Genomic DNA, 17,524 nt, shown 5'->3' on the forward strand with positions numbered 1-17,524 from the left:
TTCATCTTATTATGTAGTTGCCCATTTCACAAAATATGACTTACTCTTTTACTTGCTGAAATAGCAGATTAAAAAAGTTTCCAAAACTGTCTAGGGTTGGGAATGGACAATTTCTCAAACTGACCAGTATCCAGCCAGGGTCTTCTTACGTAAAGCAACTTCCCTACCCTCTTTTACTCTAAAAGTGTTATTCTGTAACCTGGCTGATAGTTAATTCTATGGAAAAATTTCACACATGGTTTAAAGACTGCCTGCAGAAGAACGAAAACATGAGTCTGTGTCAGAAGCAGATCCCAGCTCAGTTTTCTGAACACATAGTGCCCCATCCCACAGAGATTATCATAAACAGCACTGTCATTATCTATGAACAGTTTTCATTTCTAACTGTTCTTGGAGCTGCAATGACAACTTAGAAATAAAACTCTAAATAGAACGTCATGTTCAGAGATAATTCAGTTTCTGTTTGATCATGTGAAAAAAAATAATCAACTTATTAAACTATCCAACACCCAAAAAAAGAGGATGACAATAACCTCATGACATTTCAGCAGATCATAATAAAATTGTGCAAAACAGCAATAAGAAGACAAAAATAGTGCATGGAGGAAAATGTATTTGATTTAATAAATAGTCAAGATTTGTTTAACATTTTTCAGGTTTTATTATGTGCCATATATCCTAACAGTAAGTTTACTAAATATTTACTAAACTGCCTCAGCTCTCTGAAAATTCAATCACAATCCATTTCAGTTCTTGGGTTCAACATTGCCAGGTCCTAAAGTCTGTTTTACTGATTGCAGAGTGTCTTTTTTTTTATCAACTAATCTTCTGAATTCTCTGTCTGTTCAAATGCTTTTCAAATATTGTATCAGTACGTTGTTGTGTATTGTATCCAAGACACCTATAAATGAACTTTTAAAAACTCTGATGTTCAGATACTGTGACTGAACAGCATATTTTTACTATAATAGGAAGAGAATATAGTTACTGATGGACTCCTTAAACTACATCTGAAATGCATTAGGGGAGGGCGATAACTATAAAGCAGGGGTGTCAAACTCAATTTCATTGAGGGCCGCATCAGGGTTGTGGTTGACCTGGGGTGGGGCATGGGTGTTGCTGGGAGAGGAGGCATGGCTAGGGTGGATGTGGCCAGCTTCCATTGCTGCTGTGCTCACTCTCCTTGGCCAAATTGCTCATGGTGTGTGCGGGAGGGCAAAGTGTGTGGGTCGGAGGGAGGCTTATTCCCTCTCCCTGGCTTTGTAACCAAAGCAACCTCAGTGATAGGATGGGAGACCACCAGAAGAAGTCAGAAGGAAGGGACAAGAGGATGGCAAAAGGCAGCAGGGTTGCTGGTGGCCAAATGCCAATTTCCTTCAGACCTTCATTCTTTCTCATTATAATCTTCCTTCTTCTTTCCCCTTCTTCCTTCCCCTCTTTCCTTTTTCCTTCCTTCCTCTCTTCCCTTCTTCCCTTTTTCTTTTTCTTTTCTCTTTCCCTTTCTCCTTTCCTGTCCTTTCTTGGATGCTCAAATGCAAAAGGGGAAACGTTCGTCGATGCCTCCTCACCTTGTGATCAAATACCACTTTTGCTAGTAGTTTGTGGCCATTTAAAAGACTGAGAACAAAGCAAGCTCAGTTTATTCCCATGCTTGCATTTCGGGGAGGACGACAGTACAGCAAAACTGCCAAACTGTCAAAACCTCTGTTTTAGCTGTTTTCCTTAAACAGCTCTAGTGTTTAAGAACAGAGGTAAGTTAGTTGCTTTTCTATTAATACATAATCCTTAAAAGGGCTGTCCTGTAGAGACCCTGCCATGGTCTAATTCAGACTGGAAATGTAGCAAAGGAAATTTTTCCCCCCACTCTGCTTTGTCCTGTTTTACCCACTGGAAAGGGCTGTTTGCAACACACAAGGAGGGGATACTTTCCCAAGTGCTCACAATTCAAGAATACCAATCTGCCATTCGTTAAATGCACGTGAGGTATCTCAGGATAGGGAAGGCCATGGTGGGCCTAGTGTTAGAAAGACCTTCAAGGCCTCCCTGACCCACTAAGATACTTTATGCTTCTCCCTGCCACACAAAACTCACTTACCTTGCAAACAGCTGTCTCCTCTCTGCTGCTATTTCTTTGCCTTGGAAGGAGGGAGAGGAGAGTTCACTTGGAAATGCTTTTCACGCTGAGAATGGATGCTCCTGGGTTCCATAATATTGCGCAGGACACAGAAACTTTCATTCTCGGCACGAAAAGGGTTTGTGGTGCCAGTCTCCTGCTCCTCACCCCCCCCCCCCAAACTACCTTCCACCACTGCTGTGGCAGGGATGCTCCCTGTCCACTAAAGTCTGCAGACAGAGCTCCTTCAACAACCCATCCCGTGGCCGGAGCTGGGAAGGTCAATATGGAACCAGCTGGGTTCAGGAACCAACATCGTCCAAGGCCCAGGTGCTCTGCTCACTCACATGTTCAGGCCTTACTGTTTGAGTGCGTCCCTCACATCCTCATCTAGCCCACTGGAGTTCACCATGCTTTGGGAGGAATGAGACCCCGTTGTCCCACAGAGCATGCTTGCATGCAAATGGGGTGTCTGCGTGCAAATGGGCCACTTGTAGCAATCTTTGAAGGCAAGCCTGCTGTTGTGCCTCTGCGTGCCAGATCTAAGCACATTGCGGGCCAGATCCAGCCCGCGGGCCTTGAGTTTAACACTCCTGCTATAAAGCATTGAGTACCATCCAGTTAGTTTAAATATGTTTTGTACAATTATCAGCAAAGTGAAGTGTCGTTTAAATAATAATTTTATGAATATAAACATTGTGGAAAGTTACTTTCCGGTTATACATTTCTGTTTTAATTTTATTTAAGTTCTGTTATGCTTTTGTTGTTGTTGAAAAGTAACTAGCTTGTGATTCTGTTGATAATTACTTTGGGAAGAGTGTTTTTTTAATAAAGAATCAGAAGCTGCAATGGAAGCTGGGTTGAGCCAAGTACCAATCCAGTCAGTAGTATTCTGAATTGCACTCTGATATCTAGCATTTAGTGTTTTATTCCTGGATTCTTCTGAGCAGATAGTAAAATGAAGAGTACAAGATTACATAGACACTAACAGAACTAGCCAAGTGTCATCTGAAAATGTAACTGAAAGCAAATCGTTCCCAGATAAAATTTATGCTGCTTGCTTTTTTACTTCATGCTGATATAGAATGCTGCATACAAATCTAGCAGCATTTGAACTCATTAATGCATCTTCTTCTATACTAATTATCTATGTTCTCTTTCTACCTAAGAATATTATCTATATCATTAAATATTAATATTCTTGCACTGGATATGTCCACAAATATATTTTTGTCTGTTTGTTCATGGATATTTGTTTTAGCTAGTCTTAAAAGAGAGGCTGGTGATGTAGATACACACTTTCTACATATTAAGAAATTAATAATTATTCTCTTAGAAGGAAAGTCACTTTTCTCTTTTGCAGAGGAACTTTTGCCTTTGTGAATTCATTTGTAATAAGACTCAAGTCTGGCATTTCACACAGAACAACTCTATGTTTAGAAGGTGTTTTATATTACTGAGAATTTCCCTGTGAACTGGCAGGCAATTCCATCTCAAGACTAATCCATCTTTAAAAAATGGAAATGACTAGGGTTCTGACAAAATTGTCCTTGTGTAATAATTATGCCGGGGATACCTTTGTTTACCGAGAAGCTCCAGGAAATTAAATGACTGAAGAAACAGTCCAATTTACAAAGCCTAAACTAGATCAAGAGTGAAAATGACAAATTACAGGTATATGTCCATGTTTGGGCATATCATTTGTGGTGAGAGAAACAAAGCAAGTGTAGTTCTCTGTTGATTCTTATCCAGTATCTGTACTATACATTCAGGCTGCAGTGACATGTTTGTGAGATTCTTTGCAGATTAAGATACTCATATTTGTTCATGTTTTGATGCCAACGAAGCACAGACAGTTGAAGTTATATTTTGAAATCTGACCTGGGATACTTTTAATCTTAAGATTGAAGAAGTGGTGTGATCTGTCAGCTTGATTCAAGCCATTCTTGGCTTTTGGCAGCTGCAATATATGTGTGCAGCTGAATTTTGGAGGTGATTAATATTTCTTTAAGAGAAGGGGAATTGTCATCAAAATGAAAAATTATAATAAAGCCATTTCTTGATTTGTATTAAGCAACTTCAACTCAATCTCCAAATTCTCTTTTTAGGGAAGATCTTGAGAAGTTAGAATATCATCCACAGGGCATCCTAGATAAAGTAGGTTATCCATATATCTTCCAATTAGTGTTTGATACTAGCCATGTATGGATCAGCATACATGGCTATATACATATGTTAGATAACATTTGTTATCTAGCGAACACAAAACTACCTAGAGAGATCATCTTTTTATCTTCCTTTCTCTATCAACAATTTTACTTCAGACTTCAGAAAGCATTCAGTAATATAGACAGATATCAAAGTAGTATACATGTATAAAACTGTACATGTAAAACAACATTTCCTTGTGTCTGACTACAGGAAACATTTGTAGCTTTTGCCTAGAATGAGTGTTGGAAACAACACCTGTTGTTTTATAAGTAAGTGGTTCCTATTGGAGGTAAATTAAGAACAAACTCTAAACCTAGTACTGTCTGGATTTTCTAATTCTCCAGTCATTCAGCATACACTTTCAATCTTTCTTACAAATATCTTTCCTATAAATATCATCTAATTATCTTTGAGGATGTGGTGATAGGACCAATATTATTTTTCCTAGCTGTGAAAAGACTACAGGACAAATGAAGCTATGTTGTAAGTTTTATTACACTTCTCGTGTAAATTCTAAAGCAGACACTCTCTGACCTCCTACCCTTGTTTATTTCTTTGGAATGTTAAATATGTAATACAGGGGAAAAAAACTTCTGAAAACATACTTTAGATCTGTGCTGCCCCTTTCACTCACACATAATGTAACTGTGGTTTAGTGAGTTTATTTGTATTCCCCGGCAATTCCCTTCACCAAAACCACAAAACTGTCCGAATCAAGTCCAGCCACGAGCAGATCAAGGTTAGTCCACAGAGCAAGGACCCAGTAGTCCACAAAGCACTTGAAAGTTGCTCAAACAAAATAACTCCACCAGACAAACTTAAATCCACACACAAGAAAGCTCCAGGGGCAAAAAAAAAGTTCAGAGTCTCCAAGGCAGAATTCCAAACACAGTGTAAATCCAGAATGAAGCAGGAATCATGATGATCGAACAAACAGCTAGAAAACAAACATGTTTTCCCAGCAACACCTCCATCAGTCTGCTGTGATAAATAGCCAGCTTCCAGTGCAGCCCATCAAGACAGGTGGGGCCCTCTCCTCTTGAGTAGTCTGGTTGACCTTCTCTGCTCCTGCCTTTTCTCTGCCCTACATGTTCTCAGATGAGGTGCAAAAGGCAGTTCTTCTTCCACTTTGCTGGCCATTTGCACTGCAAACTTTCCCCAGCTGTAGTCTCCTCCAAATCCGTTCCAGATGGCCATTCAGAGCCATCAAACAACTCAACTCCTGACGTGACAGGAAGGCCTCATTCTTCCCTGAACTGACATCTGAGGAGGTATATGTGGAGTCGTCCAAGGGAGACATGACAAGATCTTAGCAATAGTTTGGGCCTTTAAGATCTGTTATCCATTTCTAAATACCCTGCTCATGATATTTATCCAACATCCTCTTCAATAAACTTAATATCCATTTCCTTATGTTGAAGGAATAATCAAATGGAAAATGCAGCTGTGTAAGCTGTTAGCTATAGCCACTGTTCATCTCTCTCCAATTCTTCTCTTTCTAACTGATGATGTATATAGATAGAATGGATATCTTTATGTTCCCCTTGATTCTTGCACATTGTACAATATAATCTTCTATATGAACTATGCATCCTCATAGTGTTGCCCAGCAGCTCTGTTTTGGGTCACCCTCCTGGATCAGGGGAGCTTGGGTAATCATCTGCAGTGCCATGCTCAGCACCTGATGAAAAAGTTGGATCTCATGTGTGGAGATAGTCCATATGAGATAAGTCAGTGCCAAGCTTGCATCCTGCCTCTTGGAAGTACATCCCAAAAGGACAGTGCCAGGAACTACTAAAGCAGTGAAGGAAGACCCCCTCCCCAGATAGAAAAAGAAACCATGAGGCAGGAAAAAGTTCAAATACAATACAAATAATTAAATCAGTATCTGTTGCTTGTTAAACCAATTACAGAATAAATAGACACAGGAACTAGCCAGATTTCTCAACCCAGTTTCTTTTCAGGAGCACAGATTAAACTTTTTCCTTCCAAACAAAGCTGAATAGGGAAAATTATCCCATCCATAAACACAGGATTTAACTTCACCGAAAACCAGTTTTAGACCAAAACTCAGAAAGGGTTTGTAACCACACGTTTGAATGTCAGTCTTCTAGCTAGCCAAGAAGTCTTGCTGAATGTCCCTCATCTTGGTTCCTTGTCATTAAAAGCTCCTTTCCGGTTATTCAATTATTTCTTCAAAGTGCTGATTGTTGCATGTGGCTGGAAGTATATCCAGGGGAGTATCTCCTCCCAACAGCAGTGTAAAAAGCTTAAAATAACCCTTCCCCTTTAAGAAAATAAAAAAACCTCCTTCAGAGACAGTAAGTCTAGGCATACTGCCAAGAATGTAATAAGGGTAGAAAAAAAACAAAAGGGGATTTCTTCTAACTACCTGTTCTCAGAACTGCTTAGAAAGTTAACAAGGGGTTCTATAGGACCAGTCAGAACCAGTAGAATCCCACCCCTGGGACCATCTAATCCCAGTAGGATTAACCCATCTCACCCATACCAGCAGAGTAGGCAGGCTGCAGGATCTGTTGGCCTGATTATTCCATCTAGTGGGGTCTCTGTCGTTGCACTTGCCCTTCTGTAAGAGACTAAACATATGGCTCTGCCAGTTATCTTAGGGTTCCAATGGGAAAGTATCACACTGGAGGTGTTTGATTGATTAATAACAAATCCCATCTTTCTCCCACCTATCCCTGCCCTTCCCATCTGTGATTGGATTTTAGCAGTTGGCATTGATGTTAATGCCACTTTATAATGCCTTGGTAAGACCACACTTGGAATAATGCATCCAGTTTTGGTCACCACCAACCTGGTCAGCAGGTTCTGACCAGTTCTGGAGAACTGGTAGTGGAAATTTTGAGTAGTTCGCAGAACCGGCAAATACACCTCTGACTGGTCCCGCCCACATCTATTCTCTGCTTCCTGAGTCCCAGATGATTGGCTGGGTCCTCTTTTGTTGCCCTGCACAGGAGAATGGAGCTGGAAATCAGGTCAGTGGGGTGGGGAGGGAATGGAATCTTGCAGTATCCTTCCCCTGGAGTGGGTTGGGAATGGAGACTCACAGTATCCTTCCCCTGGAGTGGGTTGGGAAATGGAGATTTTACAGTATCCATCCCATGCCACTCCCACCAAGCCACACCCACCAAGCTATGTCATGCCCACCAAGCCACACCCACAGAACCAGTAGTAAAAATTTGGAATCCTACCACTGGTCACCGCAATGTAAAAAAGCTGTTGAGACTCTGAAAAGAGTGCAGAGGAGCAACCAAGATGATTAGGTGACTGAAGGCTAAAACATACGATGAATTGTTGCAGGAACTGGGCATGGCTAATCTAGTGAAGAGAAGGACCAGGGGACACATGATAGCAGTGTTCCAATATTTGAGGAGTTGCCACAGAGAAGAAGGGGTCAAGCTATTTTCCAAAGCACCTGAAGTCAGACAAGGAATAATGGATGAAAACTGTACAAGGAGAGATTCAACCTGGAAATAAGGAGAAATTTTCTGACAGTGAGAGCAATCAACCAATGAAGTAGTTTCCCTTCAGAAGTTGTGAGAGCTTCATCATTGAAAGCTTTCAAGAAGAGCCTGAACTGAGCCAATTGTATAAATTTTATAAATAACTTAAACAACTTTTTTATCCAAGTCTAATATTACATTCAAAGCACAAGGCTACTTGTTATCAAAGTTTCTTACTAAACAGTACACCATTATAAATCAACGTGTGCATAAAGAAATTTCATTGTATTAAGAGCTTGAAAGCATAGAAAAGAAGCTATTATGAAATCTAAATCATATACAAAAACTGATATTAGGACATAATTTGATAGAGTAATTTTTGTTTCTTTTTCATTGCTTTGTAATACATTGTGTTCATGTGACATACTTTTTCCACATTCCTTCCAATGATGGCAAAGTTTTCATGCAATGCTTATATAATTTAAGTGCTGATAGTTACTTAGGAATGTTGACAACAATCATATCCTATGAATAGAGATAACTCCAGTATACCTGCCACCAGTGTACATTCAAATATCATGAAAAATATTACTTATTAGAGTAATAATTACTCATTGATAGAAGTATTTCATCCATTCACTTATTGTTAGTTAAAAACCTCCCTGTTTATTAGATTCAAGTTCTAATGCATATTTATTTGGAAATGGTGAATAATTGAGGTTGAAATCAAATTAATTATCCCATTTACTACCACCTTAATTGCACTAATATATCATAGAGATAATTTTAAAATATCTGCACAGACCAAAACTCTGTGATGTGTCACATTGTCAATTAATACATCAGCTCCTTACTGTAATGTTGATATCAGTCATTTAAATCACAAGTAATCAAACAAAAAACTCACCCATACACTCTTTTTCCTATGGTTCTTCTGGAAGTGACATACCTCCTTCAATTATACTACTTAGAAAAAATTTTAAAAAGTGAAATAAGCTTGAAAACTTAAAACAGGTCACTTACTTTTCTTTAAAAATGAATGGACTGCAGAATAGGACTGCAGAAAAAACAATTACTACCAACCTGCCTTCAATCGAGGACCTGTATACTGCACGAGTCAAAAAGAGGGCTGTGAAAATATCTAGAGACCCCTCACATCCCAGATATAAATTGTTTCAATTCCTTCCCTCAAAACAACGCTATAGAGCAGGGATCCCCAACCTTTTCGACGCCGCGGCCCGGTTCCGGCATCAGCTGGGCGCCGTGGCCGGTTCCGGCGTCAGCTGGGCGCCGCCATCTTTTTGACGAAAAATCACTTCCGGTGACGTCACCGAAGTGATTTTTCGTCAAAAAATGGCGGCGCCAGGTTTCTGGTGAGCTTTTTCGGTAGAAATGGCTTTCTACCCGGAAAAGCTCACCACGCTGGCGCCGCCATCTTTTTGACGAAAAATTGCTTTTTACCAAAAAGATGGCGGCGCCAGCAACCAGCGGCCCGGTAAGGCTTGTTCCGCGGCCCGGTACCGGTCCGCGGACCGGCGGTTGGGGACCCCTGCTATAGAGCACTGTACACCAGAAGAACAACAACGTCACTCTGCTAAAAGCCATCACTCTGCTAAACAAATAATTCCCTCAACACTGTCCAACTATTACAAAGTCTGCACTACTATTACTGTTAATCTTCTCATCACTCCTTATCACCCATCCCCTCCCATTTGTGGCTGTATGACTGTAACTTTGTTGCTTGTATCTTTACGATCTATATTGACTGTTTCCTAGTATGATTTGATTGCTTATTGTACCCTATGATTATCATTAAGTGTTGTACCTTATGATTCTTGATTCTTGATGAATGTATCTTTTCTTTTATGCATACTGAGAGCATTTGCACCAAGACAAATTCCTTGTGTGTCCAACCACACTTGGCCAGTAAAGAATTCTATTCTATTCTATTCTATTCTATTCTATTCTATTCTATTCTATTCTATTCTATTCTATGTCCTGTTCAATTGACTATATGGTAAGCCTAGTAAGAAACATAGGTACTTATGGTGTTTTTTTCCTAGGACTGGAAGATAGAAATTCTCACTTATATATGAAGATATAAGTGTAGAAAATGCAAGCTGCTTTATCAAGCAGAATATTTTCCCTGTATAAGTATATATTGTCATTCATAATGTGATCAGCAAATTTGTAATGATCACATTTGTGTTTTATTTGCGTTCTTTCATCTACATGTACTTCTCCATTTTCCAATTCTGTATCCTTTGCCTTTTTGCATTGTTCTTCCAGAAATGCTTTTTTTGCTAAATTCACAGGCTATGTGTTGAAAGGTAGACATAATGGTACCTGTTTTCATTAAAATACCCAAATGTTATTACCAAAATGTGCCCTTTTCATTTGGCGGAGAAGGGAAAGTTCAGATTTAGTAAGTGGATTCAAATCATAAAAAGATGTGTGGTTAAACGTTTAGGCATATTTATTTAGACATGTCTATCCCTTCACAACTGTGAGGTAAAAGGAACTAGTTATATAGGCATCTGAGTAAAAGTCAAAATTACATTATGTCACATATATGATATGAATTTGCCATTACAATTAGTACCATTTGCATCATCACAACACATGTGATGTTACTTTACTCCTATTATAGGTACCCATGACTAGCTCTTTTATAAAATAAGTGTTAAATTTGTTCCCCTTGTCATTGTACCTTTGTGCACCATTTTCTTGTGTGTCTGATCTCTTATAGTGAGGACCAAGACTGCTCAGTTGCATTTTCCAAACTACTTTGCAGTGAATTCCATTAGGGAAATAGTGGAGTTTCTTGCAAGGTAGTTTATATTATGCCTGTTACAGCAGTTTAGATTTAAACTGGATTTCAGTAACTAGCTTTCTGATGTAAGAATTGTGTTTACAGAACCTACACAAAGAGAAGCAGTAGAACTGAAAAGGTTATCAATCTCTATCTAATGTTCTATATTTTTAATTATTTTCATTATTTCTTCTTTTACTAGGCACCTTAATAATGAACATGCACTGGATGACCGAAGCACTGCTCAGTGTCGGGTGCAAATGCAGGTGGTCCAACAATTAGAAATACAGGTTTGAAAATATATCCATATTCTGAATATATTTTTCCTTGAGAAAATTGTCTTAATTTCTTATGGAATTATATATATATGGGCTAACATTTTTGAACATGTTTTAATATCTACTTGTATGTTTTGAAATAAATCAAATTTCTAAATACTAATTAACTACCTTAAGATATGCAATTTAAACATCTACTTAGAAATAAGCCACTGAATTCAGGGAGTATTTTTTTCTAAATAAGCACTCATGAGGTTTGACTCCATTTATGTTAAAAATTGTTTTTAACTATCATTTTTTTAAGCTTTATTGGTAATTGTGCCTTTAGGAAATGGGATGTCTGTAGGTGACAAGTCATTATGCAAATCTGGATTAATTTATTTTCTATATCTTTTGTATTCACATAAATTTTCAACTACCTTTTAAAGCAAAAGTTAAACATAAACATAAGTATAACATCATAAATGCATGCCAATAACATCATTAATCTGCAACTAAACATTTAACTTTAACTCTGTGCTATTTGCCATATTGACTTTCTATACATTCTAGTGATTTTTGACACCTTGTAGACAAGTCTTCAACCTACTTCATCATGCAATATAGTTATGAAAATATGTGTTTGGAGATTCATAAGGCCATATTTTTAGAATCCAGAAATTTTGCTCCTAATTCACATAATGGCTTTGATTTTATCTTAGTATATGATGGTTCTCAGAATAATGTACTTTGGGCATCTAAGAATAGTGTAGATACTCTCCATTAAAACAACCCCTAACATTATCATTCCTAAAATGGCTAACGTAAATTGGTTCTCAGAATCTCCTTTTACATATAGATCCAATAATTCGGGAGGTGGGGTAAGGAAGGGAAAGACAAATTACTAGAAATTTTTCATTTAGTATAATTGGAGATAACACCACCAGACAAACGGCATATGATAGTTAACAAAGGATCCAATAAAATAATAAAGACTTAAATGTGGGGATCAAATGTTTTGTACAGATGGAAAATGTTTTTTTTACCAAAAATAAGCTCTAGCAGAATTATATTTAATATTCTTTTTAGCACAGACCAATTAAACTGTAATCTATTTAAAGCAGGGGTGTCAAACAAATTTCATTGAGGGCCACATCAGGGCTATGGTTGACCTCCGAGAGGGAGGTGGGCGTGGCCAGCTTGACGCCACTCACTGGGTGTGGCTGATGGGTGGGCGTGGCCAGCATGACGCCACTCCCCAAACTGCTGGCATATTTTCTCTTCACACTGGGTAGACCAGGTCGAAGCCACACTGGCACGATGTTTCCTCTTTGCATTGGGTAGACTAGGCTGAAGGCACGCTGGCCAGATGTTTCCCCTTTGGATTGGGTAGACTGGGCCAAAGTGACATGAGCGTTTTCCAAGATGGCCCTGTGGGCCAGATCTGACCACATCATGGACCAGATCCGGCCCATGGGCCTTGTGTTTGACACTCCTGATTTAAAACATGTCTTCCTTTATAGCCCTAAACTGTTTTACTGTTACCGTTTTACATTTCGTGCTCATTCTGCAAAAGTGATAGCTATCATAGTATGGAAAAGTCTCATATCATACAAGCATGGGTTGTATGGGTTTGGGGCTATGGGTTTTTGTTTTGTTTTTAAACATGTATAGTTAACCTCTTTGGATTCCATTTTTTTGGCCTGAATTAAACAGTGGGAAATTAAATAATTGTAGTGTCATCCTCTTTCATTTATATGTATGAAGACTGCCTTATTTACCCATCCAAATCCTCAGAAAAGTGTGTATGTGTGTGTTTGTATGCAACTATTGCAACTATTTGCATTTTATACTAACCAGTACCTTATTCTGAATCCGGGACAAAACACAAGGACAATCATTTATGAATTTGACATGGAAAAGAAGTTTTTACACTAAAATGTTAGAGTATTCATTTAATGCATTGTTTAGTATATTAAAGTTACTTTGGTTGGCATAGTGCTTTTAGGGTTTTTATCTATGTGTATGATACTATTGGGCCTTTAAAAATTGAATGATCATTTTTGCATTTTAGATATACAAAACTAAATATAATTGTTGAGTACTATATTATAATATAATCATATAATCACAGGAGAGGGCCACAAATAATCCCGGTCTTTTTGTGAACCATGTTGAAGGCTTTCTTTGAGGTGCAATTTACATTTACAAATATTATGTTGTGATATAAAAGTCTCAATGGACTTTCTGCTTTCAGGGTGACCAATTATGAGTTTTTCCCTCCCCCCTCTTTTGTATGACGGTAGAAAAGTAAGGTCCATCCGTTGTAATGAGACCTAGAACAGTGCAGATGTCAGTTTAGTGGCAGAGTTCAACATTTCACACTGCCTAGTCCCTGTCACTCTATTGAATTAGATTGATTATGGTAGATTGCAGGGGGCACTAACTGAACCTCATGGGAATGGATGAAAAGTATAAACAGTCTTGGCAGGCACCATGCTATGAGGACCCTTCACCTCTTCACAGCTGTTGGCACTAGCCCATTGCTAATAGTGTCCATAGGATTGTAAAGAGACACTATGGGCCATATAATTTACAGACCTAGTAACTTGCTACTGTTGAGTCAGTAATGACCTCAATTCTCTTATTGACAAAAAGATGAAGTATTATTTGTTTTCTTTGACCTTTTAAACATGACAAAAGCTATACAGCTTTCTTCTTTCTCTCCCTTCACTCCTGAGAATCCAAGTTCCCTTTCCTCCTCTATAAAAGTTTTCACCGACATAGGCTTTGATATGCAGGAACATTACTCCATAACAGTCTCAGAGATAAGATGTATCACATGAAATAAAATAGCTGTTATTAGTCATTTCTAAAATGCTTCTGATCTCACTCTTTCTTTAACAGCTTTCTAAAGAACGTGAACGTCTTCAGGCAATGATGACCCACTTGCACATGCGACCTTCAGAGCCCAAGCCATCTCCAAAACCTGTAAGTGCATATTGCTTTATAAACAGTAAATAGGTCTACAAATGTAATAGACTAAGAAAATGAGCAATTTACTGACAGTTGGAAAACAATAAGTGTGATAAAAAATATGGCAATAAAATGAAGGTAAAATGCAATCACTTGTCAAATTGCATGTTTCTTTAAAAGTAATGCTATCTTTTACAAAATCTGTCCAATCTGTGCCATAGGGGACACTAAACAAGTACACCTGTAGGTGCACAAATCACTCCCTTTTTGCTGAAGCTAGAAAGAATATCATTTTTGAAATAGACTCACAAATATTAAAAAGAAAGCTGTTTTGAAAGACCTGAAGTTCAGCTGACACAGAAGTAGTAAAGAAAAAGTTAGAATGGTAGCCTAACACAAGGTTATAAATGCATGGGTTGGTGCTGTAGTTTACCCTGTCATTTAAAATATCCATCAGAAAAGACATTGCATTTTGCAATATTTTTGTCATTGGAGAGAAGCAAATTATTCATCTGATATCAGCAATGCCACAGTGGTTCACTTTTGACAAAAGGTGGGAGTTACTGATATATCACTACCTGTTTCTGAATCAGAACTGATAATGGAATAAAAAAATTTCAGTAGCTTTCTAAAATATATTTGCAAGTTATACTATATACATCTAAGTGTCTGCTTGCTTCATATAATCTGATGAGAATTAATTCTACTGAGACCGCATTGGAATACTGTGTCCATTTCTGGTCACCACAATACAAAAAAGATGTCCCTTCCAGCCTAATGATTCTATGTTCCATGTAGCCAATCATCTTTGAAAAAAATAGAGAAAAACAGCATACAATTAACAAAAAAACATTCTTGTATATCACAGCCTCCTAAAAATTCCTTAAAACAATGAAAGAGCCATGTTTGTATTTCTTTTCCAAAACCTTTCAAATACTTTGTTTCAAAGCATATTATCAGATATGGAGAGCAGAAATCAGGACCATCATCAATCATCAGAGTTAAAATTTTCTGCATGTCTCTTCTGCCATGTAGTGTTTCTTTGGACTTTTTCACCTCCCAAACTGATTGCCTTGTGGTTTATAATTTGGTGGTTGCCCCTCTAGATTTTCAGTGATTGGTAGCATTTTTTATATACTGTATGTACAGTATGTGAATCTTAAGCATTTGTCTTGTTTTCCATAATTGACTGTTTATTGCTTTAAATATAAGTTTGCACTACAGTACTAAATACTGTATATCCGCTTTTTTATTTTTGTCAAAGGATTGTTTTTGTTAGTTTTTAGTATCTTCACTTGGCTCCCAAATATTTCTTAACAGTGTAGAAAATGCATGGAAAATATTTTTGCATTATAGAATTAATTTAATGTCAATAAGTGGATTATTACAAATTTTAGAACTATCTCATATTTATTGCTTTATTGTTTATGAACTATCTCATATTTATTGTTAAATCAATTTATTTATTGATTGTAATTGACTGTCACATTACAATCAAGATATTTTTCTACTGTTTTCTATAGTGTAAGATAGATATTCACATGACAGAGTAATTGTCTCATAAATCCATCAGAAATCTGCAGCTTGTTCTTTTCCAATTAATTATTCAATCAGTAAATTTTTTAAAACTCCAGCAGCATGGTTACATCTACACTAATAAAGAATTTTCAGCCTATAATCCAAAACAGAACCTGAATGAATAATGTAATTGAAGTATTACATTACATAAACCACACATGAAAGAATTGCTAATTGCGTTTGATGGTGGGCAATTAGTACAGAATCTTAGATGAGCAATTTAAAGTGAAAGCACAGTTTAAAGTTCCCTTTGGAACTAGAGATATCTGAAGTAATGAACTAATACTGTCTTCAAATTGGTTTAAGAGAAGAGTGGTCAATACCACAAAAAAATCCTAAAATGTATACACTGTACAAAAGAAGCTTCAAAATTGATATGATAGTAGAGAATTATGGTGTATACACTCATGTACAGTGGTTCCATTAAAACGGCCCACACATTTGATAACTATTAATAGCATGAATTTATTACCAAGGAAAAATGAGCTGTGTTGGTTCATCACTACACCCTTAACAGCTATCAGTACATGAATACAAGGTGCAGTCGCAGTGTGTATTATATGACCCCATTTACTCTCTGAATGGAACTTCATTAAATGGTACCTTTTGGCCATGCTATGGATGGATGAAAATCAAAGTTATCATGACTGAATAATGAGTTCCACCCAACCTTGAATATATTCAGATGAGCTGATGTGGCTAAGTGATCATCCTAGGTTTTACATGCTTTTCTTTAGTTAATAATAAATTCTATTTTATCAGCTCACATTCCATGCCTACAAACATGTCATGCTTATTATTGCTGCCTAGAAGAATAACTTACCATAATGTTGTAAACATAGAGGTTGACATACATACTAACCCTAGCATTTCCAAACCTTTATCAATAGGGATGCAGCATGTACAATCTTCCCATAGAACTTTATTTTATTTTCATTGTGATTAAAAAAAAAATGGGGTGGGAAATAGTGGGATATCAATTTAAAGTAAGTATGTGTATATATGTGTGTGTTTATGTATTTGATAAATGAAATGAAAATATACTATTCATATGTCAATTTAGAATTTGTAGTAGTATACATAGTATACTACAACTTTGATATGTAGTAGCAAGAACAATTGTTATTGCTTCAATTTATAACTTATACAAAATCAAAGATACTTTTGTACCTCTTGGGCATTTCATCAGTGCACTGAAGACAACATTGAGCAAAATCATTATATTTTCCTTCCTTCCTCCACCCCATATGTATTTAACAAAGAAAAACAGTTTGTGACTTATAGGGAACAGATGCACTCAGGGATGCCTTGAGGGCGCCAGTCGTTATTATTATACTGCTAATGCTCTTTCGCTGGCTGCTGCCCAAGAAAGCCAAACAATTAGCTGGCATATGTTAATTTTTGTTTCCCTAACAAATCTCTCTACTGACTAGATGTGTAAAACAAATCCACAAAGAAAGATCAATCAATGCTGTATGCCATTGAAAAGCAGTCTATCTTAAGTTTATTTGGGTCCTGAAAAGCAGGTGTTACTAAATTAGACATAAAAACCAAGTCACCTCTGTTTAATCAATCAAGGCACGCCTACTGCCCAACTTCTATTCATTTTAGTGCTAGATAACGCATAAGATCCCTATAGATAGTGCTCTTTCTATCATTTCAACACACCATTTTTCAGTTCTACCTATTGAAAGATACTGTAGAAAATTATTGTAGCTTTGATTGGTATCAACCAAGGATAAGGCAGAAATCGTTTGGAGGGTTACTGCCATGATTATCCATTTTGCTAATTGGATGCTATTTATGACAAAAGATGTATGGTAAATATGACAGAGTTAATATGCATTTTTGATAATGAGCAGCAAGGCTCTTTTTTTTTTTGCTGGGGGGTATAATGAAGGGCGCACTGTTAAACAGCTTGCATATATTTTCACCTTCTTTCTTTTTTTCTCCCCACTCTGACATCCGCTTTCTAGGGTACATCAACCATAAGTGACACTGTAATCATAAATTGAAAATGATACTTCCAGAGGAATTGGCAAACTTGACATTTCATTATATTTGTTAACACATGCCACAAATGATTGTTACTGAAGAAATTCCATTTCCC

At 37.3% G+C, this 17,524-nt stretch overlaps 1 protein-coding gene across 5 annotated transcripts in view; it reads left to right on the forward strand.

Annotated features, from left to right (window-relative positions):
• Positions 1–17,524, forward strand: part of FOXP2 (forkhead box P2) — a 658,430-nt gene that overhangs the window by 602,043 nt on the left and 38,863 nt on the right. For all 5 annotated transcript variants that reach the window (XM_087969290.1, XM_087969289.1, XM_087969291.1 and 2 more), the window contains 2 exons: positions 10,806–10,893; positions 13,768–13,851. In XM_087969290.1, coding sequence (XP_087825416.1) covers positions 10,806–10,893; positions 13,768–13,851 — 172 coding nt within the window. The remainder of the gene's footprint in view (positions 1–10,805; positions 10,894–13,767; positions 13,852–17,524) is intronic.

The sequence above is a fragment of the Notechis scutatus genome, chromosome 6, assembly GCF_049901735.1.
Source record: "Notechis scutatus isolate UNSWTSFEM ecotype Mainland chromosome 6, rNotScu1.2, whole genome shotgun sequence".
Taxonomy (NCBI): domain Eukaryota; kingdom Metazoa; phylum Chordata; class Lepidosauria; order Squamata; family Elapidae; genus Notechis; species Notechis scutatus.